Raw genomic sequence first — 27011 nt, forward strand, 5'->3', positions numbered from 1 at the left:
CGGGCTCGGCACGGCGCGGCCGGGGGCTCGCTCCTGCCCCGCCGCCGCTTCCCGTCGAGGCCATGGCGGCCATCCAGAACCTGCAGCTGTGGTGCAAGCAGCAGTGCGAGGGCTACCGCGATGTCAGCATCACCAACATGACCACCTCCTTCCGCGACGGCCTCGCCTTCTGCGCCATCCTCCACCGGCACCGGCCCGACCTCATGTGAGTACCCTCGCCGGGCGTCGAGGCCAACGCGTGGGCTGCCGGCTCGGCGGGGCCGGGACCCTCCGCTCGGCCGAGGGCCCCCGCCGGGCTGTGGTGCGCCCGCCGTCGAGCTGCGGACCCCGGGCCCTCCGTCCGCCACGGGCCCTCGCCTTCCCAGCAGACACAGCCCGAGCAGAAGCCCCAGCTCCTCCTGGAGAGATGCTGTGGGCTGGCGCCAGGAGCTCTGCTAGCACCCACGCTGAAAATCTCCAGGCGAAGAGCTCCGCTCTTGCTGCCTACGTGCCCTTTTTTTTCCCCCGTGTTTTTTCTTTTTCCTCTTTTTTTCCTCTGTGGCTGAATGATGAATGTTTTAAATGTGTCCTTTCCATTAAAAAACAAGTCCAGGCACCAGTTTTTGGGGAAGCGTTTCCTTCTTTGCTGTTCATGTTTGCTTAGGCAGGGCTTTACTCACTCAGCCCGACGGCAGCCCAGCCGCTCAGGAGTCGGGAGGCGAGGGCTATTTAAATAAAACACAACAGAAGGGAAGGGCCCGGCAGCCGCTGGATTCCTGCACATCACTCATTTTTCCCATCTAGAGCTCTGCCAGTGGGAGGAAAAGTGCTTTCCACCCCTTGCTGGCGCCATTGCTGGTGCCCTGTGCGTTTTGACCTGTCCCTGCCCAAATGTTAACGTCTGGGAGGGTGAATTGCCAAAGGGAGACATAGATCCTGCTTCCTAGTTTGATTTTTTTTTTTACTTCTGGGCTCTTTGGACTTTGAGATGGAGGGGCTGAGGGAGGAGGTCAAGGCAAGGCAGCAGCGCAAAGATTGCCCAGGCATATCAATTTAAGCATTAGGTCTCTCACAGACAGATGTGTCCAGCTGGTAGAGGACCAGGTGGTGTTTTCTGTGCTGTAGTTTCCTTCTGTTCCTTGAATTCTGCCTTTTCCCTTGTGCTCATGGGACAGCCTGCCACTTGGGTTTGTGTGTGGAGATTTCTCTTACAGGTGTCTCGCTTATGGTGGAAGCCCAAGAAGGAGATCTTGCTCTCTCTCCTCTGTGGTCTTGAAACTTGGAAGAGGCAGGAGCAGGCATGGGCAGCAGGGGGTTCGTGCAGAGCTTCAGGCACACTTTCTCTGTGGTCCCTGGTGCTTGGGCAATCACCATGGTGTTGCTGTGTACAGCTTCCTGACATACTGTCATGTCCACGTGACTCCAGATATTTCCTTTCCTTCCTTTGATTCACACTCCCAAAGATACAAAGCACCAGGGCAGAAAGGTTGACGTGACCAGGAGGTGCTCATAGAGGGACTGTGACTGCTTCCTGCCCGACTCAGCAGCGGGCCCATCCGCAGCATGGGTGTACACAGGGACTCAGACTTGAGAGCTGGAATAATCCTGCTGACCAGTTTAGTGGGTTGTTTATAATCCTTGAACTGTGTGTCAAGGGTTGTGGATAGACATATCTTAAATAAATTCTCCTGCGCTGAAGAAGGAAGGTGTTCCTTGTGGCATTTCTCTGTTGCCATTCATTTCCTTTTATGATGGAAATTCTGCCTGACTTTGTTCAGAACTTTATAGAAGCTCTTTCTGACTTGGACCAGTTTAGCAAAGACTGCCTGAAGGTTAAGTAAGAGAAGCTTTTATCGGTAACCTCCCTCATCAGTGTCAGTGGTGTAATGCGGGAAAGAACCAGGTGTATCCTAGGCTGGGCAAAGTCCTGCCGGAAGGAAATTATGCTTTCAAGTTGGTGGCCAGGGCCGCCGGGCGTCATGTGTCGGATCCTGGAGCTGAACACTTGTGCAAATTCTCAGTGTACCTGGGAAAGCTTCTCTTGAGTGAGAGTACAGCCAGTGCAGGAGCTACCAGCAGAGAAGTACAGCTGGGTGCACGTGTGTCTGTGACTCCTGCCTCCCAGGGGCTTGAAGTGCTTTATCCTGAGCTCCTCCCCTTGCTTCTAGCAAAAATCCTAGTTGAGGATTAAAAGCATCATACTGAAAATAAAACTAGAAAAGGATAATTGGTGTTTGGAGCACTCGGTGTGTTTGCAGCAGTTCTGCTATATAAATCACTTGCAGAACATGATTCAGTCACAACATCAGAGTTTTGCAGCAGTGTGTTTTCCATCTTGATTTATACAAATGACATTTTTGGGCTGAGGAGTTAAGGGGATTTCTCCTTGCAGGAGGCTGAAATTCCCAGAAAAACTTCAAGCAATTACGAAACATGGTCATAGTCACAGGCTTCTTTTCTGGGGTGTGTGGCTCAGAGGAAGGCTGGTGTGGATTTCTCCCTCCTTCCTGTTTTCTTGCTGGAAAACATGGAAAACATAACTTCTCTCAAGCTTGGCTGATGTCTGTTTGAATGTTATCAGTGAACAGGGCAGGCTGTGTAAAATTAGAAATGCATTGCCTACTCACTTCCCACTCGCCCAAGGAAGCTCTGGGGGAGTGGAGACGCGTGCTGAATTACCATGGAAATTCATTTCTCTTTTGTCCCAGCTGAAGAGTGCTTCGTAGCCAGCCCTAGCCAGGCACGCACGCTGTGTCAGGCAGGTCCCAGCCCATTTTCTGGGATGATTGCAGAGCCCTGAGGCTCCTCGTCAGAGGGACATGAAGCCTCACGGCCCTGCTGTGGGAGGCTGAGGTTGGCAGCTGCCACGTGTTGTGGCAATGGCTGTGCAAGCTCCGGCCACGGTTTTAGTGGCCTTGGACTGATAAGTAGTTAGAAGAAGCAGGGGAGCCGTGCACACTCGCTCAGATATTAATGCCAGATGTTGAGGAAAGGTTTTGATTAAGCTCCTTCTCTTCGTCCTGGATCTTGCTCTTTCCCAGACTGAGCTGGTGTTCAGCTCAGTGTTCTGGGAATTGACTGGTTGTGAAATCCCCCTTGGCAGCTGAGCAGCAGCGGGTGCCCACTCCTCCAGCAGCATTTCCTGGGCCGCTCTCAGCTCAGTGGGGCAGGATGAGGCCGACAGTCACCGGTATGGAGAGAGAGGGCCCTGGCCGTGCTGGGGATGAGTTGCCCGCAGTCTCCATCCCCTTAGCAAAAGGCTGGGGTGAAGCAGAGCTGCTGCCCGCTTGGCCTCCGCGGGGCTGTGGTTTGTGTGACGGGCGTAGGCGAGGGGAGGATGGTTCTGGGTTCAGGGAGTTTCTAGTCACCCCTGACAGCACTGCAGCTTGCCAGCAAGACCAGAGCAGCGTGGAGCAGGCTTTGCTGAGAGGAGGATGAGCACGTGGGGGACATCTTCCACCTGGGATTCCCACCCCTGTCCCCTCTTCCCAGGTTGTTTGCACCTCCAGAAAGAGCACAGTGGAAAGGTCCTGTTCCCAGCAGAGCATGCTGGATCTGAACCCTCTGTTCAAGGACTGTGAGATAGCAAAGTGTGCTTCACTCTTTTTCAGTGATTCTTTTGATTGCACATATCTATTGTCTATAGATAAAATAATACAAAAGTGCTGAGAAACAGAAGCTTTTTTGGTACCGTCATGGTTCTGGGATTTTTTTTACTCAGTCTGTTCCAAGGTCAAGTTTCCAACCAAGTTAGTGCTTGCAGCAGCAGCAGAGATTCCTCCTATGGAAGCACATGTGTTTGCAAAGGACCGTGGCGTGCTTTGTGAGCAGTGGGCTGTCACGGAGATTTGTGGGCTTGAGAAATCTTCGGCCACTTTTTGCTAAGAGAAGGATTTCTTGGGGAGCTAAAAACTTCTATTCCTGTGCTAGTGAACTTCACTCTGATTTGTTTCCAACACTGGAGGCTCTCTCTTGGGTCAGATTTATATTTTTCACCTTTTCCAATTAATTCAGTTGCCTGTGTTTTCTCAGCGGAGAACTCCTACTTCTCCATTTGTATTAGCTTTGCTTTCTTAGGATTACATTGGTCCGGAGAGCTTTGATATTCCAAGATAGGAGATGCATCAGCAAGATCAATTTCCAAAAGAAATATTATATGTAAGCAGTTCACATGACTAGCTGGGGAAGGAGTGATGCTGAGAGGCTCTTGAAATGCCCAAGTAACCTGTTTTTGCACTCTACTTTTGGGGAACAGAAGGGGATTTCAGACATTCACCATCAGACATTCGGGTTTTTAGGTGTCTCTTACATACCATGTGGTGTGAAGCTGCACACACACTACCCTAGCAAAGAGCATCCAGCATGGGAGCAAAAGAGGCTGACCAATAATATGTTATGTCTCATATGTCAGCATGACCGAGGAAGCTGGAGCTCCCCTTTGCTCTTGCAGGTGTTATCCAGCTTTCAGGATGTCCCTGCTACAGAGACTTTATCTGGGAGCAGAACCAGGAGTGAGGCAGAGAGCTGCAATCACCTTCTTCAGCTGGCTCTTAAAAAAGCTGATTTTCTTGCCTGACACAAAACAGGATGATTGTAGGTATTGTTTCACTGAAACTTTTTGGCTTGTGATTATTTTTGTTGCTCTTTTGAATCCATTGTCTCAGGGAAGGGAAATCTCTGGGCAGAAACACTGTTTGAAGAAAAACCTCTGCAACTCCTTTTGATTTTGCACAGGAAGAAGTATATGATTTAGAGGTGGGATGTGCCTTGTCTTTACATGCTTCCTGGGGGAGTCTGACCTTTGGTCATATCTGTTGTTTGTTCTCTCCTTATCCCACATAGCAATACCAGATGCAGGATGCAGGGAGGAGGCATAGGCGGTGGCATGATGGGCAAACCTGTTTAAAGGCACCTCTCTTATTTGCAATGTAATGCTCCACTTTCTGTACTAAGATAAAGGACCTGGCTTGCTCCTTGCTGTTAACAAGTCATGGAAAAAGTTCCCCTGCAGCGATACATATCATGTGTTTGTCTCATGAATAGGTCACTGCGAGCCAGCTTTGCCCTGGCTTTCACACGGTTATCCTGGCTCTTCTCAGGGGTGAGGGACTGGCTAACAAGGGTAGGTCCACATTGGTTGTAAAGGTGCTGCATACAAAAATGCAAAGTTGGTGCTGTAGCCTTTTCTGTTTATTAGTGAGAATTTAATCTCTGATACCAGCCTTTCACTTAGCTCTGTGCCAGCAGGTACAAGGATTGTAAAGGAAAACTGGGTTATCAGAAAGGAATTGACCCTGCTTGCTTGCCTGGGCAGAAAGAAGCAGTGTGGAGGGCAGGGCTGCCAGCCAACAGTCAGTTTTGTATTCCCAGTTTAGCAAGTGACAGTCGGTTTAAAACAAAGCTGATGGTGGCTGTTTCCTAAGCGAGGGACACACTCTGCTGTGGGTGAGAAGGCACGCTGTGTTGCAGCTGTACTTCCAATAGCACAAACTCACTCTTCCCCCATGCTTTCTTGCCTGTCCTGCCAGGTCCCAGTTTCTGAGTTCCCAGCACAGTGCAGAGAGAAGTGGCATCTGGGTTGGACCAGAGAGGGGAAGAGCAAATCTGAGGAGAGGCGAAAAGGGAGGTGATGTCCAGGGACAGCAGGAAAGAAGGATTGTTGACTTTGGCTTGTAACTGCAAACAGTATTTGTCTGTTCTTTTTCAGTTATTGGTTATGATTACAAATCAAAAGTGACAGCCCTAGGGAAAGGAGAATAAGATTTCTACAGGCAACTTCAGTGTTATCAGCCACAATACTATGTTGTAGGCAGAGGTATTTCCCAGGCAGATTTCTGGTGCTGGTTTTCTGGAGCTCTGCCAGAGGAGGTAAGAGGATTTGAAACCAGAACTTGTGTGCTGGTGGAAGCAGCAGCTTCTGAGATCAGAGGATATGGCTATGTCGGAGAAGCATGCGATACATTTAGCGTCTGAGGGATCCGCACCTCCTTGGAGCTGAGGGCTGTCTGCGTGGAGACAACTTGCAAGATGGAAGAAGAGCATGGATGTGGCTCTTTGGAGAGTACTTCCAGGGAGAGAGTGTTGCAGATATGGCTGGCAGGCATTGGTGTATCTTTGAGGTAGGAGAGGAGCAAGGCTTTTTTTGGTGAAAAAAAAGCACCCCATGAGTTAGAGGTTGCTCCTGGCTGTCTGAACAAAACCCCTGAATCTGCATGGGATATTTGGACGTGATATCAGCATGTCCTGTCTGCAGGAGGCTGCGGGAGTGAGACCTGCAAGGGTCGATGTGCCAAAAATGTGTTGTGCTGCCTGTGAGCAGATGGTTGTGCCTGCTGAGTCTCTGTCCTGGGAGGTATAGCAGGTCTATTTAAACTGCAACAGGGGAGGTTCAGACTGGACATTAGGAAAAAATTTTTCACAGAAAGAGTGGGCAGACAGTGGAATAGGCTGCCCAGGGAGGTGGTGAAGGCACCATCCCTGGATGTGTTTAAGGGTCGTTTGGATGAGATGTTGGGGATATGGTGTAGGGGAGAGTTTTGTAGAGTTGGGCTGATGGTTGGATTTGATGATCCTAAGGGTCTTTTCCAACCTGAATGATTCTGTGATTCTATGACTGTCTCAGACGGGATCTGCCACACTTCTCCCTCCAGAGCATCTCTGAAAAGGCAGCGTGGGAGGAGGTGCTCTGTCCCCCAAACCAGTGAGGCCCAGGGAAGTTTGAGAAGCTGGAAGTGAAGGAGCTTGCTCTACATCACCAACCTGAGATTTTTATCTGCTTTCTGTATTTCAGAAACTTCAACTCCCTCAGTAAAGAAAATGTGTATGAGAACAACAAGTTGGTAAGTGACTTCTAATATTTTACTTGTGGTCTAGTCTGTGACCTAGCACCTTGCTTATGTGGTTTAGCAACAGAAACCCTGCAGATGCAGCGTGCTGAGTGTGCTGTATTCAAATCCTTAGCCCTATTCTGCATGCATCCAACTTTCTGATTTGAACAGCAATGTCCAGGCTTGCTGGCTGCTTGAAAGCACCCTCAGACTGTTCACACTTCGCTGGCTGCTCAGTGATGCCTGTGTTCAGTGTGTCCTATGGCAGCAGGAGCTCAGACAGAGGTGCTGGAGGTCAAAACATGGACGTGTTGAGTACATAATGCTCCTGAGGGATGGAACAGGAGCTGAGAGGTAGCTGGTGTCAAAGGGGTAGCATAGGGAGTTTGCTCTCACTTTTACTTGTTCCCAGTGTAGGGGATGAAGGCTGCTGGAAGGTGGAGACATCCTAAAACCTCATCCTGCCTGGACACTTCACTCCAGGATAGGATTTAAGTTTATATTGTTCTCTTCATGAAGGAAGTAGAAGCTGGACAGCCCAACCCCCTCCTATACTGGATTCAAACATGGGTTTAGTGCTCCAAGGAAGGATTTTTTTCCTCCCTCTCTCCCTCATGAGGAGAGAGGAAGCGGAGTAAAATGCTTCTCTTCCCTTGGCATTGCTCCACAAAGCTTCACCGCTGCTTGGCAGGAGCTCGGGATGTGAATGAACCACGGCAGTTCACTCTTGTCTGGACTGGAGGAATGACATCCTGTGATGCAGTGAGCTGTCTGAGGTGGTCCTTGCCTTCGGGAGAGCTAAAGTCGCTCCCCCCTCCCCTCCTTAGCTTCCCCTCCACTTCAGCCCTGGCCATGTTCACGGTGCCTGTGAGGATCCCCGCTCTGCCCAAGCTGAGGCTGCAGTATGAGAGCAGTTTTTCACACTCTTTGGGGTTCAGTCCTGTGTGTTCCTCTTGTCTAGGTGAGATTCACACCAAGTGTTTTTGCCCTCGAGGTTTGGTATTTGGTAGGTATCCAGGCCTCTTCGCCATGGACAGCCATCCTGGCCAGAGTGCTGTGAAGCCCTGGGTGTTCCTTGCCCAGCCAGGCTGATGGTGTCTGCTCTGCTGGCAGCTTTGCTTGTCTCTGGCAAATGAGCTGTATGAGCTGCCTTCACTGCTTTTATTAATGAAAAGCTTCTTTGTGCCTCTCATAAAAAGAGTTGCTCCCCTCCTTTGTCGCAGCCTGTGTTTCCCCCCCTCTCCCTTCCATTTCTTAGTTTCTTTTATGTCCTTTATTTTGCTCTCTCTTCCTTATTCCACCTGCTATAGGATGACTTGTCAGTGCTGCCCTTTCACTGCTGGTATCCTGCTGCCTTAGCTCTGCCCTGAGTGGGGCTGATGCCTCCATCTCCCTGTGGGCTCCTGGGCTGGTCTGCCCCTCGGACTGCTCTCCATCCTAGCTCCTACACTTTCTTGCTCTGCCTGCCCTTGGGATATGAGTGGGTCTGATTTCTCCCAACGCTATTCCTCTGCTATTGTTCAGACCCTCCTTGATGCCTCACTATTCAATAACTTCAGGGGCTGTATTATTGAACTAAAAAAATCTTGTTTGGGCTGCAATTTGCCATATAAGGTCTTCTGCTGAAGAAAAATGTGTCACTACTCAAGTGCCAAAAAACCCAGCCCCAGGCCCTAGAAAAAATTCAGTTGGTGGCATTTTTTTGCTAAAGATTTTAAAAATATATAAAGAGGAGAAGGATTTTCAGAGGCCTTGGATCCAGTTCTTTCAATGGTAATGGATCATGGCGTGGTGTAGCAGATACAGTGGTAGTCTGCATCAGAGGAAAGCTGTGCATGTCTGGCTCAGATGGCCTTGAGCATATCACTTTGCCTCCTCTATGCAAAATGAGAGCAGTGGCACATACCTCCTTCATAAAGCACTTGGAGCTGCACTGATGAAAAACTTTATGCAGAAATAACGTGTTGCTTTTTTAAAGGCCATTCTGGGCAGACAGGTAGAGGAGAAGGACAACTGGGCCATGTTAGGTGGCGATCTTGTTGGATCTCCAGGCAAGAGCAGATCCCAGGAATATGAGGATGCTGTAGGCACAGGGGACACTACATCCTAAGGCTGCTCTCTGCATTGCTCACCTGGTTCTGGCCAAATCCGTTGTGTGCATAAAGCATCCTCCTCTTTGTGGTCCAGGCACCCCGTCACACTTGTTCTGTTGCGCTGGTCTCCCCCATGACACTGTGTGGCAGGAGGTGACATGGCCTGCGTTCTTGCTAGACTGCATGCCAAGAGTGTCCAGCAGAAAAACTCCACTGGTCAGACCAGTTGTGCAGCCAGTACAATGGGGAACACGCCAAAGAATATATTAAGTACCAGGTTACAAGACTGGCGAGTGCCAGGCTGGGCTGGCAGCCGGGGTGACGCACCGGAGGTAACTGGCTGAAAACGTGCTTAATGTCAGCTTGGTTACATTTTTACTGGGATACCCAATGGAAAAAAATGGTAATTATCTTGCTGAAAAATAATGGCTGTTTGTTTCTTCTAAGCAGGAATAGTTGGCTTGTACACGAACACTGTGTGTGTCTGTGCCAGAGGTCAGATGCGGAGGGTTTTAATATGTTCAAGTCTTTCTTTAACCCTTTCACTGTGCCTTCAGCAGTAGCCTTCCTTGTGCCCCCAGTCCTGCAAGTGCTGCTTTCCTTTACTGTGTTGACATTTCTAAGGGGATGCTCCAAAGGGGGAGGGAAAGGATTTTTTCCTATAAGCCAGGAAGGAAGTGAGCTGGAGAAAGTCCCTAATAAAAGCCCTTCACTGAGTTGAGCAAAGTCAAAGTTGCTTTATGGATGTTGCAGTTTTTTTGTCCTCTAGTAAAGGTTTTGTTCAGACGCAAGAGAAAATAGCTTTTGCCTCCTTTATCTGACCTTGATCCTGCAGTTTCAAAGCAGAGAGCACCACAAAGAGAAATATTTGCCCCAAATACATGTTAGGCAGCATGGAAGTGGTTAAGCTGGAAGGGAGCTAGGTATCAGGAATTCTGCATGATTCCTCTCTTCTTCTCTTTAAGTCTGGGAGAGAGAGCGCTCCCTCCTGCAGCTCAAGATTTCCCCTTTTTCAGACGGGGAAGAGCAGGCAGTGGGCAGGAAGCTTTAACATTTGCACAGCACTCGGAGATAGAAGGCTGCCTGCAAACACCTACCAGCGCACTGTTAATTGGGGAGCACTCCAGGTTGAGCTGGAAGCCTGCAAGTGAGTCTGCCAGCCTGGACTGACACATCCCCTTCTGCCAGGCCTCGCTCTCCGCAGCTGTGCGTATCCAGATAGAGGCAGGTTCGAGGAAGAGCGGGGGAAGCCCAGGTGAGTTCCTGTGCAGTGAGCTACGGCCAGCTTGCCAGGCCAGATTTTTGGCTGGCTGCCTGAATTTCTCAATGCAGTGGCTGGAAGCCATGACTCTGTTGGTTCCTGTAATGGCTGTACGATGTAGGAGTTAAACTGGTGCAGCTGTTCCCCAGTAGAGTTATTATTCTAGTGTGGCTGTTTGCAGTGGAGTTTCTTACTTCTGATGAGAAGCAACTCTGCTGTCTGGGCTGGACAAGCCCCCCCTTTTTTTATTTCCTTCCTTCTCTAGGCATTTCGAGTGGCGGAGGAGGAGCTGGGGATCCCAGCCTTGCTGGATGCAGAGGATATGGTTGCTCTGAGGGTACCAGACAGACTGAGCATCCTTACCTATGTTTCCCAGTATTATAACTACTTCCATGGACGGTCTCCCAGTAAGTATCATATATCCTGGAGGGATAGGAAGGATCGGGGCTTAATTTTATGCTCTCCCTTGCCTCCTAACAAGCCTGGAAAAGCAAAATGGACTGCACAGAGGCCTTAGGGTACCAGAACTAATTCAGTGGAGTATCTGAACTCTTTATACACTGGTCTACAGTAGCACTAGTGCCTTGTCTTTAAAACTACTGCCTTAAAATGTAATATACAGTCTAAAATTTCTTATGGTTCAGCCAGACAGGAGCAGTGAAGGTTCCCCTCCATGGTCCCCGCCTCAGCTTTCCTTTCTCAAGCACCTCCATCCCTGTGCCAGCCCTTACCACACCAGAGGGCTGGTGAGAACATGGAGTCTAACAAGGCTGAGCTTGTCTGTGAGGCTGTGCCAATGTACCAGCATCCATGGTAGGGCTTGTACAGCACAGCAGTACTGATACAAGGAAGTAGAAGAAAATGACCCCCTTAACTGGCATAATTGTGATAGCAATTATTTCAAACATAAAACAGGCCACAGAGCTGCCAAGGCATTATATTCACGTACTGGAGAGTTTATCGGGGCTCACAGGAGCATTATTGTAGACTTGGTTTATATTTGGCTTTAAGCTCATACAAAATGAAATAATACGATAAACCAATTTCACAGGTTCCTCCAGAGGAAGCTTTAGAAAGTGAATGACTTAACTGGTTAAGGTGAATATAGATGGAGAAGACAGATATATATTGAAAATGTCCTACATCTTGGAAAGAAAGCACGATTCACTCTGAGAGTTACCTTAATGTCTAAGCTCTTCCCCCTTCTTCACCTCTTTACACATTTAAGCATAGTTTTTCTCTCACTCCACAACCTCTTCCCTCCCTCCTCTTCAATTTTTATTTCTTTTTTTTAAAACCATTCTGACTGAAGTCAAACCAATTCCACTGTGTTTGTGCCAAGTGGTGGGAATCTGGGTCAGTTTGGGGTCTTTACCCCCTCCCCCCCCATCTTGCCTACCACGTCATCAGGCACAGCATTTTTATACTCTCTAGTGTCCCACAAAACTCTCTGGTTCCATTCCTGTTGCTGGGGTGAATGTGCATGTCTGAAAATGAGCCCAGCCAGGAATGTGCCCTCTGACACCAAGTAGACCCCTAATACCACCATCATGCCCTTCGAATGGGCTCCAGTAAGACCATGAAATAAGCAGGACACAGAAGGCCAGAGAGGGTGAGCGGCCAATATTTTATTGAGGTCAGGCATTTACAGAAGAGTAGAGCTGAAGCCACTCGTCTTTGTGCTGGGCTTTGGGAATTAGTTAAATGGCACGAGTGGGAAGTGAGGGGGCAGCCTGAGTCTAAACCATTTGCTGGGTTGGCTGGTCACTGTGGTAAGAGCCCTGCGTGTTTATTTGGATAGCTAACTTTCTTGAGAGGAGACTGCTGGGAACTGGGCTTCCTCTCTGCTCCCTGCCCAGACTCTCTCTGTATTTACTGAGAAGGGTATAATCTTTTTTCAGACGGGTGGTCATTCAATTGGTTGCTCTTAAAATGAAGCTGTGGCTCATATAACCCACAAGGAACACAGAGACATCTCATTCAAAATAGGAAGTGGTGCAAAAATAACATCCCCGTGAGACAGATGAGGGGTCTTGTCTGTAAAAACTGTGCATGAAGCCTTATTTCCCAGGAAAGTCTCTCTGCACTTTCCACGGCACAGGGCATCATTCCTTGCTTGAAGTGTGTTGGAGATTCTCTTTTCTCCACTTGTGAATGTAGAGGGTTTCACTTTTATCTGCAAATAAAAGAGGGTTGGGCATTTGCAGGCTTCTTGTAGCAAGTCTTGGTTTCCACGTCAACACCATCATGGCACCTCCAAGTCTTTGTCATTGTAGAATTACCCATCTTTAGTGGTCATTTCTGCATTGACAAGCCTGTTTGCTCTGTGAGAGTCCCAGCTGGGATGTGGGGTGGATACCCACAACAGTGAAGGTTCAGGATGTGTAGGAAGTCTGCCGCGCAGCAACTTGAACAAAGCAAACCCTCCACGCTTCAGAACCTTAGTGGTAATACCTAACAACCGTGCCTGTTTCAGTGGTGATTACTTCCACCCAAACTGTGGGCTAGGTACAAACCCAAGGTCTTGTTCAAACCATTGATGGATGCTGTTTTGTATTTTTCTGCTTTTTCATTCCCCTCCGTGGAATTCCCTGAGAAGAAAAAGTCAGCAGTTTCAGCTGAATGTCGGTAAAATTCACTTGTTGCCTCTTGCCCCTCATTCCACTACAGAACTGCTTGTAAAGGAAGCCTGTGTCTCCTTGTATGCTTTGCATATGTTATCTATCAGGCACCTCTGAATCTTCTTATATTGTAAATTACTCCTAAGCCAATAGGTTTTATGTTCCTTTAAAATCTTCCCTTCGTCCTTTCTTCCAGTTGGAGGCATGGCTGGAATCAAGCGTCCTTCCTCTGAACCTCAGGAGCAGCCTCTTGGGAAGAAAGCTGTTTCACAGCCTCCTAAGCCAGTGCCACCAGAACTGCCTCCTGCCCACCCACCAGCCAGAGCTAAGCCAAAAGAAACCTCCCCAGTCACCACGGTAAGAAATGTGTTTTGGGGTGTTCTTATTCCTTAAGTCTCTTCAGTGAATGAGAGTATTGGGCTAGTTCAAGGCTCCTAGTGGCAAGGGCTTGGTCTCTAAATCTTCTGCTCACTATGGAGGATTTAATCCAGAGGTCTGGCTGCTGCACAGGTTCAGGTGGGAGGCATTGGAAAGCCATCAGTCAGCAGGGTTTCATCTAGTGCTGAATAGGATGTAGATGTCTTAGGACACGACTATGCTGTTCCTAGATCTTGGGGATGGAGATTTTTAATAGAATGTATTACTGTTACTAGAAAACATTGATTAAGTTCTTTCAAACAGTTTCAAAGCAGAGTAGGGATGAAGATGTGGTGGAAAAGGGGAAGCTCCTTTCTCAAAAGACTGAGGCTCTTTCCCAGCTAATTCAAATCAGAGACATTTGCACTTCAGATTACAACAGGCAGACAAAACACCCTGGTCCTCTGGCTTTGTGGGAACACGTACCCCTTACTCTATCCTCCCAAGGGCTGTTCCACTTCATGTGAACAAGGGTTTAGTGGGAGCAGGGGCTTTCTGGATATCACTTCTCTGACCCAGCCAACTTGCTGTGCGTGCTGAGCACTCACCTACCTGGGAGATTCACAGCTGTACATGAGGCCGCGGTGCTGCCTGCTCACCCACTGCTTCTCCCACAGAAAGGGGTCCTGGCAGAGAGCGGGAATATCCCTAGCAGCAGCTGTGGGATCTGCGGGAACCATGTGCACCTGGTGCAACGCTACTTGGTCGATGGGAAGCTCTATCACAGGAACTGCTTCAGGTACAGCTTGTCGAAGTGGGGACAGAGGCCTGTGGGTCGCAGAGGGGCAGCCTGGTTCCTTTGGGACTGGAGGCACAGTGGTGTGGGACATTTTTTTCAGAGTGGAGGCAACCTGGGCCTGCTCTTGACCCATGCATAGGGGAAACTCTTTGCACAGGTCTGTTTTCATCCACACCTTTCCTTCTCCAGGCTGTGGTCTCAGCAGCTCCTGTTTTGGTGCCTGAGGCGTGTGCACACGGGGTCTGTTCACTGCCATTGTGGTACCTTCATCCTCCCTGTGCTGATGGTGGAACTGTACCAGCACTCTCAGCTGTGTGTCAATGGCCTCTCAGTGCTCTGGAGGATGTTTTCTGAGACTTTTGTATCCACAGGTGCCGGCAGTGTTGGAATGTGCTTCTTCCTGGAAGCTACAAAACTGGGCCTGAGCCCAGTACGTTTATCTGTACTAGCCACCAGCAGCCAGACAATGTCCAGATCTCTGGTCTCCGCAGCACCAGGAACAAACCCGAGAGTACCCCAGCCCCTACTGCTGCCACAGTGTTCCAGAAAGCAGGAGAACCCAAGAAACCAGAGCAGGTGTTGAAGAAATCCAGCCAGGAAGGCCCTGCTAATTCAACCAAGCCATCTGTTTCTTCTTTTGGAAGCTCTGGCTTCAGAAGTGTAAATACTTCGTGCTCCTCTTCAGCTGTGAATAAATCAGATGACTGCAAAGGTACCCCATTGGGAAATAAAACAGATCACTGTGAAGGTTCCCCATCAGGGCCTCTTAAGACAACCTCCACAACAAAAACACAGCAAGCCCGAGAAAATTTTTTCCGGTCATTAGAGTCCTCCAGCAATAAAACCTCTGACACTAAAAACCAAGTCCCTTCTTTTCATGGCCCTGGTAAAACTGCCTCTGCCAGAACCGCTGCTGAGATCAGTCCAGTGAATGCTGAGAAGGATCAGGCACGTAACCATATTATACAGGCTCTGACTGGATCAAACACCTCTCCAAACAAGCCAGGAGGACTTAATTCCACTGGATCCTCGTCATCCAGCAGGTGAGAACTATTTCTCTTTCCCTTTTTACTCCCAAGATGATCTTTGGAATAACTTGGAGAAGTCCCTTCATCTTTCTTCCCTTTTCTCTGACTGCTTTTGTGGCTTTAAAGACATGTAGAGGGGCTTATCCAGGTCTTTGGAACAGAGGCCAATAAAAGGTCTGTTCTTTCAAAAACTCACTAGCTTGTTCTTTTTTGCAGTGGCAGGTTTTCTCCCACCAGTTCTCAGTGGCGGAATCCAGCTCCAAAAGCACAGTCCAGCAAAACAGGGTACACAGCACTAAAACAGGAAAAGATTACTGACCCTCTGCCCAAGAGCCGGGCTGCTAGCAAACCCATTGATTCTGTGCACAAGCCAGAGTCAAAAGGCATCAAAGGTGAGGATGAGTGATTCAAGTACAGCTCTGCCTGGACACAGCAAGGCCTGCTTTATGCCTTTTTCTTGGACCAGTGCAATGAATGTGTCATTGACTCCTGTACTTTCTGTCTGTACCACCACATAAGGGCTTTCTGAGTTCTGGTGCTCAACACATCTCCCATTTGTCCCTGTGCAATTGCTCCCTCTAGCATGGCAATTTTTTCTTCTCTGAGGATCTCCAGGTATATGTGGTTGTACTAGCTGTCCTCAAATGTTGGGGTCATGGTGGATTTCAGAGGCTTAGGTAGACTTCCCCCAGTGGGAGACCTTGCCAGAACTTCAGGATGATTTTGTGATTGCAGTTGGGGCTCATCCAGCCTCCTTGTCTGTTTTGAACCAAGCTTCCACTGGTGACTGAGCAGTAGGCCAAGGGATGATGTCTTGGGGGTACCCAGTGTCTCAACCACTTCCAGGTAGCCTGTCTTTTTTTTGGCCAGAAACAGTATCTGTCTGCATTTTGCTGTGAGCTTGTGGGTTTTTTGTCTCTCCCCCTTCCTGGCCCATCCTTTGGTCTCTGAGATCTGAGCTGTTTGTGTTATATTGCTGTTGAACATGCCTGTTCATTTACACTGCGGGGCTGTGTTTCTGTAGCTGCATAGGTTTTAAAGCATTTGAGCTGAAAGAGGCAAAATGCCACCAAGGTTATTCACTACCTGCTGTATGTGAATCTGTCTATGTTAAACTTGTTGAGCTGGTGCTAGTTTGCTGCAATAACATCACAGTGTCTACCCCAGTGCATGGCTTATCTCCTAAGATCCTCTTGAGACTCAAATCTGACTTGTTTCTTTTTATTGGATCTGATATTATCTTGCTTTGTTCCTTTCTTCAGGAAACATGAATGGTGGTGGAGACAAGTCTGAGACCCCAGCAGAGTGGAGATCTCGGCTGAAGCCCGTAACCAACAAGTGAGTGTCCTGGAGCCACTCAGCCTCCATGGCAAGTGAATGGAGATGTCCATGCTTACAGTCTCTGTGCACATAGAGGGGAAGAGCTCCTGTGTTTAAAGCTTCTGTTTTCAGCAATTTGGTGAGAAAGTCAAAGGCTTTCATTTCGAATATTCGAATTGCTGGACTCTGATTAGAAATATGTGACCATCCCAGATGGAGACCTACCCCAGGATGTCCAGAACTCTTCCTGTGGACCATTCTGCAAGAGCAATGCTTTCCTACCTTTGTCTTTCTTCTTTGCAGAGACCAAGGTGGCTCTAAGAAACCTACTGATAACTCCCAGGTGGGAACAGGGAGCCCAGCACATGAGGAGACAAGGCCAAGTCCATTAGTTGTCCCATCAGCAAAGCAGGACTCTGGTATGAAGAATATAAACTCGGCCTTCATTTTGCTAGTCAAGCAGGGGACAGGCATTAGTGCTGCAAGGCACATGTAAGGAGCATGTTGATGGAGATTGTGCCTTGCTTTCAGGGATTTTTGCTCTCTGCACCTGCTTTGACCCTGTGATGCCTTTATTTAGAGAGCCATCCTTCCTCAAGGAGAGGGACTTGGTCTTCACAGGGTGTCCTTCTGCAAGACAGCTAGCAAGATTTCACTTACTCTCTTGCATAAATGTTTAGTGGTGAGAAAACTTGGTGATGGTTCCCAACTGTTCATTCTAATCCTCCACCCTTCTTTCATACTCTGGCCTTGTAATTGGTGGTTTCTCCCTGTTTCCTTTGGGCTTGTGGCACTTGCTATCATCAAGAGAGGGGAAGTAGGTCTAAAAGTGAAGGTGGCTGGTGGTGAGTGCCAGAGATGCTGGGCAGCAAAGAGATCTTTATGAGATGAGGGTTGAAATTTCTTGACCAAAACCTGTCTGTGCTTCTTAATCCAGCTTCATCTGGTGGATTTGCGAAGAAGAGGTTGACCCCCAGCTCAGATCTTATCAGGACCTGTCAGAATTCAAAGCAAGGCTGGGAAGACCCTGGGGTCTCTACCAAGAAGGAGGAAGAGGGCAACCACATGAAGAAAAGCACTACCACATGTAAGGTCTCTTCTGCCTGCTTAAAGACATCCTCTCCTCTCCACTGTCAGTGAGCAGGCTGAGTGGTCAGTATGGGAGATATGTCCTCGAGTTTTCTGTGGCTGTTGTCATGGGGGAAAAATCTGTGTCATTAATTGTTTTTAGCCAGATTGGCCTAAGCAGGAACCAGCCAGGCCAGAGAATTCAGTGGGAAAAGAAGAAGTTGAAATAGGGATTTGTCAAGGTCGCTGCCCTGTCATTCTTTACACTCAAATCTATGAAGAGGACCATCTCCTGATTCCGGGAATTGGGATCTAGTTGATGTCTCTGTTCCTCTCCAGTTGAGTGGCTGTGGGAAGTGAAAGGAATGCAGAGAACTGTCAGCCAGACTCCAGCTGGCAGGCCCCATGCTAGCAGCAGCCAAGGCTGCTGCTGCTTGGACTTTGAAAGATATTCTGACCAGTTTTGACCAGTTTGTCCCTACTCTTAATCCAGTTTCTTACTCCTGTGTGTTCAATCACAGCTTTTCTGTGTACCTCTCCTCCTTTGCCCAGTTGTCCTTACTCCTACATATCCCACCACAATGCAAATGAAATTTCCTGGAACTCACCTGATGTTTGCTGCTGTCCTGTTTGCTCGGCTTGCTTTCCTTATCTCATCTGTCTCTGTCTTATCTGTTTGGACTAGAAGGTCCTCACAGCAGGGCTCAGCCCTGACTCTGAAATTTGTCCCAGAGCAAGCAGGATGTGTCCTGATGGCTCATACTTTAGTATTTGGTAGCTGGTTCCAGCATTGTCCTTAGCCTGCACTTCTGACAGCTACAAAGCATTCAAACTCCAATTGTGTTGTCTATTTTAAAAGTTTAGTATGCCTCCATTGCCATCATTTCCCAAAAACTTTCCATCTCCTTTTCCCTCAGACTCAGCCACAAGGTTCAGCATTACATCTTTCCCAGGAAGCGAGCTGTTAAGATAAGGGAGGCTTTATATCCATCTTTCTAAAGCTTAATGATTGCTGTTGGGGAGTGCCCACTATGGGAAACTTTCCCAGCAGTCTCCCCCCATTTTTCACGTGTGTACACGTCTGCCATCTGAAAGGCTGTTCTCTTGTTGCTCTCACTTGGCAGCCCATGGATTAAGGCCAGACTTGTTGCTCCTCTGTATAGGTCTTTACCTCAGCACTAAGAGGGACACTGTGAACCATTCCTGCCCTTAATCCCATGTGTGTTGCATGGGACTGTGGATGGTGAGCATTTCTCTAGATCATTCATTTTCTTTGGCGTAGGTAGTGTTTTCTGTTGAGAAAGGAGACTCCAGGGTTTTCTTGCCAACTGTCCTACTTCCAGTTTGCAGGCAAGCAGCCAACCCATCCTGTGTCTGTCAAGACAGGACTTGAGGATATCAAGGGATATCAGACCCTGAACTGGTCAGGAGTGTCATTTTACTAGCTGTTCCCCTCCAGTGACCTTGGTCTTCTCATGATCAGTGGTGCAGTTTTCTGCCTGGGTTGGAGGTGCTGCCGAGATCACTCAGAAGGAGCCTGAAGGTGCAGAGCTGGGAGGGGGAGGTGGTGCTCAGGCAGTACCAGCAGACTGCTTGTTTCAGGCCAGGTCCCTTGTGGAGGAACCTTTAAGAGAAATATGAGTCGCAGGCAGTGTACAGGGCAGCAAACCAGCAGCATCCAGAGGGAAGAGTACCCTGACAGAGGGGAGTGATGCAGGAACAACACAGCTGATTGCCACATCCAGCATCTTCTCCTTCTGCACTCTTCCTAGAAAACGCAATAGAGCAAGGGCTGGGCGATCGGAGAGCTGTCCTTGAACTCTTCCTCGAGTCAGCACCAATTGCCAGTGACTCTCATGAGGCTCCCCTAGTCTGTCTGTCCTGTCTTTCTCCTTGTGTGTGCTGAGCCTGCACTGCTGCTGCCTTTCTTAGAGCCCTGCTCTTTTGGTACTAGAGTTTTCCTTCCTTATCACATCATCCACGTATGCTTCTGTTCTCTCTCTGTGGTAATTATCCAGCCCAGCCCCTCGGGTATCTGAATACCTCACACTCTTCTGTAGTTATCCTTGCAGCACAGTTGGGCAGAGGAAGCTGAGGCACAGTGGAACAAATATGCATTGCTTAAGGATTGATTTTAATAGGTGTCCAGGGCCTAAATAATGCTGTGTAGCGGGGCCTAAGGGACTTCTCACCTAGGAAGTGTTTTGTGGAAGGAATTGAACCTTAGTTTCCTGAGACCTATGCTAAGGTCCCTAGACCATCTTTGTTTCATCAGTATTTACTGATACTTCTTTGTACAAGAGCACTAGAGGGGCATTTTTAAGTATATCTTGGTGTTCCCTATGACAGTAACCCAGTGTTTCTGTTCTATCCTTTGGAAGCTTAACAAGGGCTGGGTTTTGCCACAATAAATATCTCTGAGTTTTAACAGGATAATGGACAAACATGAAAGTCAATATTCTCAGGTGCAAGATCCCAAGTCACACCTGAGGGAGGGGACTGCCTCTGCCCTGGGGATGAAAGCAACGCCCTGTGAACAGAGGGTATCTCAGTGACCAGCCACGAGGAGTAAATCAGGCTGTGCCGTTTCCTGCAGACACACATCTCACCCTAGTCAGGCATGCTGATGCATGCGTGTCGTCAGTGCCCTCTATTGCATGGCAGGGACCCATTGTGCTCTCTGGTGGTGTAGGCACTGTCCCACAACACAAAATTATCTAAGGTTTATTGTGGCATTCTTTCTTTGTTTTGTTTTGTTTTTTTTTCTCCCTTCTAGTTAAACCTTCTGTTACAAAAAGCATCCAGAGCCCTGAAGCAGTGTCCCCAACTAAGGTATGGCTGGAAACCAGGCGTAAGTGGACAGGCTGGGGTTGTTGGGTATCCTGCTGCAGTGCTTGCCCAGATATATCTCAGTTTGTCTTACTGGGAGTGTTTATTTGAATTCCCAGGGGAAGGGTGAAAGGCTCTGGGGCAGAGACAAGATGGAGAGACTGCCAGTTATCTCCCATGCAGGGAGACAGTAGAAGCTAGAATAAGACAGAGCCAAACAAAATTCTTGTAGACATTGCATCCCCCGACAAAGGAGAAGAATGTCTGTGGATTGAGAAGTGTGGGTAGGTGTTTTTATTTATAGCAGATGTATCACAGTTTCAATGGGCACTGCTCTGTTATGAGCAGCCAGCTCTGCATCTCTGCTGACTTGGCCCTTCCAGGACTTGGCTCTGCAGTTGGGCTCCTTATGTCATTTCTCATCTCTGTTGGGGCTGTGACCTCAGCAGGCAGTTGGAGGGCACTGAGCTGTATTTGGTCCTGCATTTTTCCTAGCTGCACCCAGACTACCTCCCTGAGGAGGAAATTCAGGAGAAGGTGCATGACATTGAGAAGCAGCTGGATGAGCTGGAACTGAAAGGAGTGGATCTGGAGAAGCAGCTGCGTGGCTGCGAGGGAGGTAAAGAAGTCCGGGGACCAACTCTGTTATGGTGGGGAGGTGTGAGGCTCATGTCCTACCCCTGGGCATTCTTGGCTCCATTCCTAGGAGCTCATACTACATGTGAGACACCAGGTTGCCAAAGTATAGCAAGATAAGTCCCTGGGAATTTTGAACCCTCTCTGTTTCCTAACCTACTGTTGAGCAAGGTCTTCTGTTCATTTGGCTGAGGATCAGGGAGTTTGGGGAGTGGAAGGCTGCTATTGATCTGGCTTTTGGATCCCAAGCCAGACAGGCCGTCATGGCTGGCTTAGATTTCACAGGGCTGAGCGGGTTCATTCAGAATGGCAGAGTTGAGCCGGCCACATGGAAGATGAGCTGGGTGCCCTGTAGTAGAGTATCTGTGAGCAGCCTCCTTGAATCTGCAGGAAGTGATCTGCATCCTTTCCTTTGTACCCAGGAGTACCAACGATGAGCTGTTTTCACTTGAGGTTGCCTGTGGCTCATATGTTATCCTGGGCTCTCTCTCAAGTCACTGCATGTTTGAGCCAGGGAGACTGAACTGATGCAGCTTCTGAAGGAGTCTTGCCCTCTGTCTCCTTTGCAGACGAGTCTGAGGATGCTCTCATGGTGGATTGGTTCAAACTGATCCATGAGAAACAGCTGCTGCTCAGACAGGAGTCGGAGCTGATGTACAAGTGAGTACAACCAGAAATTTACCCATCCACTTGTGCATTTCACCTCTGAGCAGTAAGCAGGGAAGGATAGGGAACATGGCAGCCCAAAAAATAATATGCCAGTTGGTGGGATGAGGGGAGGGCTTGAGGACATCTCTGGGAGAACTGCCAGCATCCTGAGGTATTAGCTGACAGGCTTTGAGCACTGATGAGCGCCTAGGGTCTATGATGAGTTTGTGGGGAGGGAAACCTTACAAATATTATGGAGGAAGATTTCTCTCGACCCACCCATACCCAGCAATGCAGAGATGAGGCTTTAGCATAATATGAGAAGTGTCTGGCCCTGGGGCATGGAGGGGCAGCAACTCATCACTTCTGTCGTCCCTTCCAGGATGAAACAGCAGAAGCTGGAGGAGCTGCAGTGGAACATTGAGACGGAGCTGCGACACCTCATGAACAAGCCAGGTAAGGACCAGCTGCACTGAGAGTCCTGCTGGCCCCTGGCAATGTGGGGCCCTCCACTCTGCATGTCAAACCCAGGATGTCCTTCAGATCTGAGTGACACTGCCAGGTATTGCAGTTCCACTGCGGGGTGTCTCCTGACTGCGCCGTCGAGCTGTCAGGTCCAGGCTCGCTGTAACAGCCAACCCACCTGTGCTTTCTGGGGGGGTGTAAGATGTGCCCCTGAGCGTGAGGATAATACAGTCTGGGCCTGTGAGTGGAACTTGCTGGAGCAGGGTGGAGGCAGGAGCCACAGTGGGGAGGTACTCATCTGTAGCTGTGACATGGGCTTCCCTTGTCTTGTGCAGAGGAACTGAAGACACACAGGGAGAAAGAGCGAGAGAAGGAGCTGCTGGATTCATACCTAAACACGGTCAATGATCGGAATAGTATTGTGGAGTGCTTGGATGAGGACAGACTCAGGTGAGGGTCCTCAGATGGTGGGAGATGAGCCAACACCAGGGATAATTTCCATTGTACTTGCGCTGCCCAGGCTGTAGGGGTGGATAAATGGCTGTAATCCAGACTTCTGCTCCATGAGAGGTGGGTGGTGACCTGTCACCAACCATCTTGTCCTAAATGCTGCTGCCATTGCTTCCTTGGCAGCTGTTAGAAACTGAGATCAGGACTGCAGCCACGTTCAGTGCTCTCTCAAGCTAATGCTGCTCTGAGGACAAGGGCTGTGAAAATGTAGAAGGCAGGGGGAAGAAAGGGAGAGGCTGGAGATGGGGAGGATGGAGGGCAGCACAGAAGCTGCAGGAGGACTCTGGGAACATGAAGCCAGGAATGTGTTCATCTGCTGCAGTAAGTGAAAGAACAACTGTAGCCAAGAGCTGGATCCTCCCCAAGTTCAAAGGAAGACTGCTGTGTCAAGTAGCTGGATTTGTGCCTCCTGTTGCTGAGAGCAGCCTCTGTTTCTTGACCTCAGGGGCACCAACTGCAGCTTGAGGGTTCTAGTAATACCCAGGCTTTTGGCTCTGGCCTTGCCTAGGCCCAAGGAGACAGCAGGGTGTTTGTCCCTGATTGTGATGAGCACCTCTGCAGCACCCCAGGCTACTGGTGTCTCAACCTTTATTTGTCTCCTCAGTGGTGAACACAAGTCAGTGCTCTCGGGTGATTCATAGGCCAGCTGGGAGAAGCGCCTCCCTGCTGCAGTGCTGGACTGCCAGGGTCTGGAAATCCCCGCACAGGCCCTTGCTTTCAAGGGAACCAGATGCAACTTGCTAATGTCTAAGACTCTTCCAACTGTTGGTTTGTTTTTTTTTTTTTTCCTATGCCCTTCTCAGGGTGTGCTGTGGACATTGATAATTTCCATCTGGGGAAATAACAGTAGTCTTTGCATGGTTTTTTGGTGTCTACCATCTTGTCATGAAACATGGCAAAGTTCTCTAATGCCATCCTGTTCTGTTACAGAGAGCAAGAGGAGGACCAGATGTTGGCAGACATGATCCAGAGGTTGGGTAAGGGCCCCTTCTACTCTTATGGAGCAGCACTGGGTGGCACTGGGGCTGTGAGTCTCAACTTGTTCTGTGTCTGCTCCCTCTCCTGCAGATGGATCTCTTGAGAGCCAGGAGCCAGAGAAGAAGAAGAACAAGTTCCGCTTGTCCAAAATATGGAAGCAGAAAAATAAGAGTAAAGCTCAGGAGTGATGTTCCTTTGCCTGGTGGCCCAGACAGGGCCATCTAAGATACAGTCCTTCCTCACTGCTGCTTTCCTGGAGTCATGCAGGACTGTAATGAGGCTTCTCTGCTCCCTGACATGGAGACCAAAGGTTTGCAGACCAAAGGGACCGTGTGAATCCCTGATGGCTCTGATATGGGGCCCAAGGATACTTTTCCCAGAAGATGGACTTTTAAGACTGTTTTCCTTCTTTGGATCTAGCTCAGAAGTGACTTCAGCCTCGTTGTCAGCTCAGGAGGTCAGAGCTCAATTTACCAATCCACTGCTCAGGTCATTACGTCCTGAATGCAAGAGCATGGCACTGTGTGTCACCCCATGGTGCCCCACTCCTGTCAGCCAGGGCTGCACCAAGGATGCTGTGCTGAGCTACAAAAGGGCCATTCTCCCTCCCTGCCTCCCTCCCTGTGTGTGCTGGGGCTCTGTGGCCAGGATCAGAGATGCAGAGAGGGAAGGGCTATGGGACAGAAGAGATTGAGGGTCTCCCTCTTACTACACCAGTACAAACTGGAGCGGGAGACCCCACAGCCAGGGGGGAGGCAGAGAGCAAAACCACCTCTGTGTCTGTGGGGTGGGGTGTCCTGGACCCAGAGTGGTTGCAGCAGTAGTGCTCTGATTCCAGACCTCCTCTTGGGAGTTGCTATAGGCTCATTTTTCACAGCCATGAGGGGTTGCTCACTGCTTCATTCCCTCTATGGGGGAGATTTGTAGTTTATTTCTCTGACTGCACAGTGAAGCAGGGTTTTCATTGTCTGTGGCCCATCCTGTTGAAAATGAACAGAAGTATTCTTCTGACAATGTGGTGCTACCTGGGAGCAGAAGGGAGTTAGTGGGATTGCCTCACCCATGAGTCTTCAGCAGGGGACCAATTTTTCAATTATTAAGGCTCCATCCTGGACAGCCAGCGCCCTCAAGGGGTGCTTCCATTTACCTTGGTGAGACCAGAAGAGTACCGGTAGGTCCTGGGCTGTTGGCAGTGAGTGTTTCTACTCTTCTCTCCATCCAGTGGCTGCAGACAGACACTTGTCCTGTTGTGGCAGCATCCTCTCTTCCCAGTCAACCTGGGGATCAGGGAGGGAGACAGGCAGAGAAAGATCAGATTGATTCACGATGCCTCTAGCTTTGGTATGTGTGGTCTTCCGTCCTCCCACCAAGCCAGGTACTTTGAGGTTTCTCCGGGTCCTGTTCTGCAGCAGGGCCCAGGATTATGCACGGAGGAGGTTTGCTTCCTGCTGTGGCCGGTGGCAGAGCAGAGGCGATGCGTCCCTTACCCACGAGGTGGCAGTGGGACTCTCTGTCCCAGGCAGCCGGCCCTGGGCACCAGAAGGGTGTGCTGGGTGAGGTACCAAGTGCCCCAGGGGGTTCCTGGTGCCCACCGTGTGTGCCATGTCTACACAAGTGGTGGGACACCCTGTACCTGCATATGCTTTTGTCCAATAAAGAATTGCTGGAGCAAATCTCAGAGTCCCAGCGCAGGTTTGGGCGCGGGTTACAGGGTGTGGCCTGCCCCGGTCGCTGTGAGCACTGGCAGTCTGGAGCTGTGAGTGGCAGCAGGAGCTTGGTGTACCTGTCATGGAGAGACTGCCCTGCCCAGAGCTTACAGACCAACTGCAGGTCCTGGGAGAGCAGAAGTGCCAAGGGGTTTCTCAGCAATTTTGTTTTTGTGTCAGACTGCCCCCAGCTCTCAGGTAAGTGCATTTTCTCCCTTGCTGCTTTAGCATCACCCACGTCCCCAAGCCTTGTGGGATCCCAACCTAGCCAGCAGCCTGGGGGAGAAGACGAGAGGCAGAGCTTGTTCTGCCATGTTGTCCTGTGGCATTGGGGACGTGAATGGCTGAACCGTGGTTTCACCAGGTAAAACACCAACGGAAGTGCTGTCACTACACTCTTGCTCTGTGTTGGCCCATGCTTGCCTGGAGGGAAAGACGGGCTGTTTCTGGGGGACATGCTGACACAAGGGCTGGCGTGCTGTGCCTTGCCATCCTGGTCTGCTTGTTGTGAAGCTCTTTTTTTCCTGGAGCTGTGTGTAACCGTGAGGGGAGGGAGGAGGGCCCCTCTTCTGGACCTGGGCATTAGCAGCAAATCCCCAGAATGAAACCTGCCTGCATGGCCTGCCAGCTGAGAGGGAGGGACCTGATAAACCACCTCTGCTGAAGGAGAGAAATGGGAATGGGTCCCCTTCCTACAGCTGTCACAGGCTGTTGTTATTGCTGGGCTTTCATCTTTTTAGGCTCAGATCCTCCAACCGCAAGAAGTTTAGTCTGTATGGATTTGGGGGTGGCAGTATTGTCCAAACTCATCCAATCCTTCCCTTTCCAGGAGACACGGGGCAGTTCAACCTTCGCCCATCTTGAGGGCAGGCAGGACATGGGTCTGCAGGAATGTGATCACAAGGTGCTTAAAAAAACAATCCGTGGGGCCCGGCAGTGGCAATGCATGTATGGTTTGACCTGATGTAAGGTTTGCTTTTGTGAGAAGGCCGACTGCTGCCAGAAAACAGGCACTTGTTACTCCTGCTAGCTCAAGAGGTTTTGAGGGGAAAACTACTGCTTCCCCCATCTGAAGTCGGTTGAAGATGGTAACTGTGGTCTAGGGGATATGAGGCTCACCTGGAAATGCTATGTGGGCTTAAAAGAATTAAGTGGTCTCTAGATAGAGAAATATTGAGAACAGGAGTGGAGACAGGGCCCCAGCCTTGCCACGCCACTGAGAATGGGAGGTTATGGGCTGGTGTGAGGCTGACGTTGAGACTGACCACAATTATTTCTACACCAAAGATAAGCGGATACATAGTGGAGTGGTGACCCAAACTCTTACCTGTACTGATGGAGAGCTGTCTGGTGGCCACGGTCTACCAGTACCAAGCCCCATATAGCCTGCACAGCCCCACAGCTCCTCTATGCCCAGACAACTGCTGGTTGTGAACATGAGGACAACCCAGTTTGTTCCTCCTTTCTCTACCTTAAATTTGGAACTCAAAGGATTTGCATTTCCACCACTTTCTTAATCCAAGGCTTGAAACGACCCTTAGATGAACTAAGCTATTGGCTAAGGTGGAGAAAGGGAATGGCTTTTTTCCAGCTGGCTGCTTTCAGCTGAGCCGACTCCCCCTGCCTGACTCGGTTTGCTCTCCCGGCACAAGCAGCTCTGCTTAGCCTGTGGAAGTGCTCCAGGAGGCAAAGCAGGAGGATTCAGCCTTGGGACTGAGCGGGGAGGGAGGCGTTGGGAAACCAGCTCTTGGCTGCCTCTCCATAACAGTCGCCCCTGAGTAATTAGGATATCCAGGCACCCTCCTGTAACCGAAAAGGAATCAAATTCCTCTCCGTTCTCCACGAGAAAGGACTGTTTGTGCTCTGCTCCAGCCCCATCAGGCACT

At 49.6% G+C, this 27011-nt stretch overlaps 1 protein-coding gene across 3 annotated transcripts; it reads left to right on the forward strand.

Annotated features, from left to right (window-relative positions):
• On the forward strand, positions 1 to 25081 carry MICALL2 (MICAL like 2). 3 transcript variants are annotated; one of them, XM_074919560.1, is made up of 17 exons: positions 1 to 205; positions 6770 to 6818; positions 10426 to 10567; positions 12978 to 13138; positions 13816 to 13937; positions 14309 to 14980; positions 15182 to 15357; positions 16228 to 16303; positions 16589 to 16704; positions 17223 to 17372; positions 20130 to 20185; positions 20678 to 20801; positions 21388 to 21478; positions 21849 to 21922; positions 22267 to 22381; positions 23372 to 23418; positions 23510 to 25081. In XM_074919560.1, the coding sequence occupies exons 1-17, from the start codon at positions 63 to 65 to the stop codon at positions 23605 to 23607; spliced, it is 2412 nt and encodes an 803-aa protein (XP_074775661.1). In that variant the 5' UTR covers positions 1 to 62; the 3' UTR covers positions 23608 to 25081. The 3 variants fall into 3 exon arrangements, with proteins under 3 accessions (XP_074775661.1, XP_074775662.1, XP_074775663.1); XM_074919561.1 differs by lacking the exon at positions 22267 to 22381; XM_074919562.1 differs by lacking the exon at positions 10426 to 10567 and having other exon boundaries at positions 140 to 205.
• Positions 25082 to 27011: the final 1930 nt, after the last annotated feature.

The sequence above is a fragment of the Athene noctua genome, chromosome 15, assembly GCF_965140245.1.
Source record: "Athene noctua chromosome 15, bAthNoc1.hap1.1, whole genome shotgun sequence".
Lineage (NCBI taxonomy): Eukaryota > Metazoa > Chordata > Aves > Strigiformes > Strigidae > Athene > Athene noctua.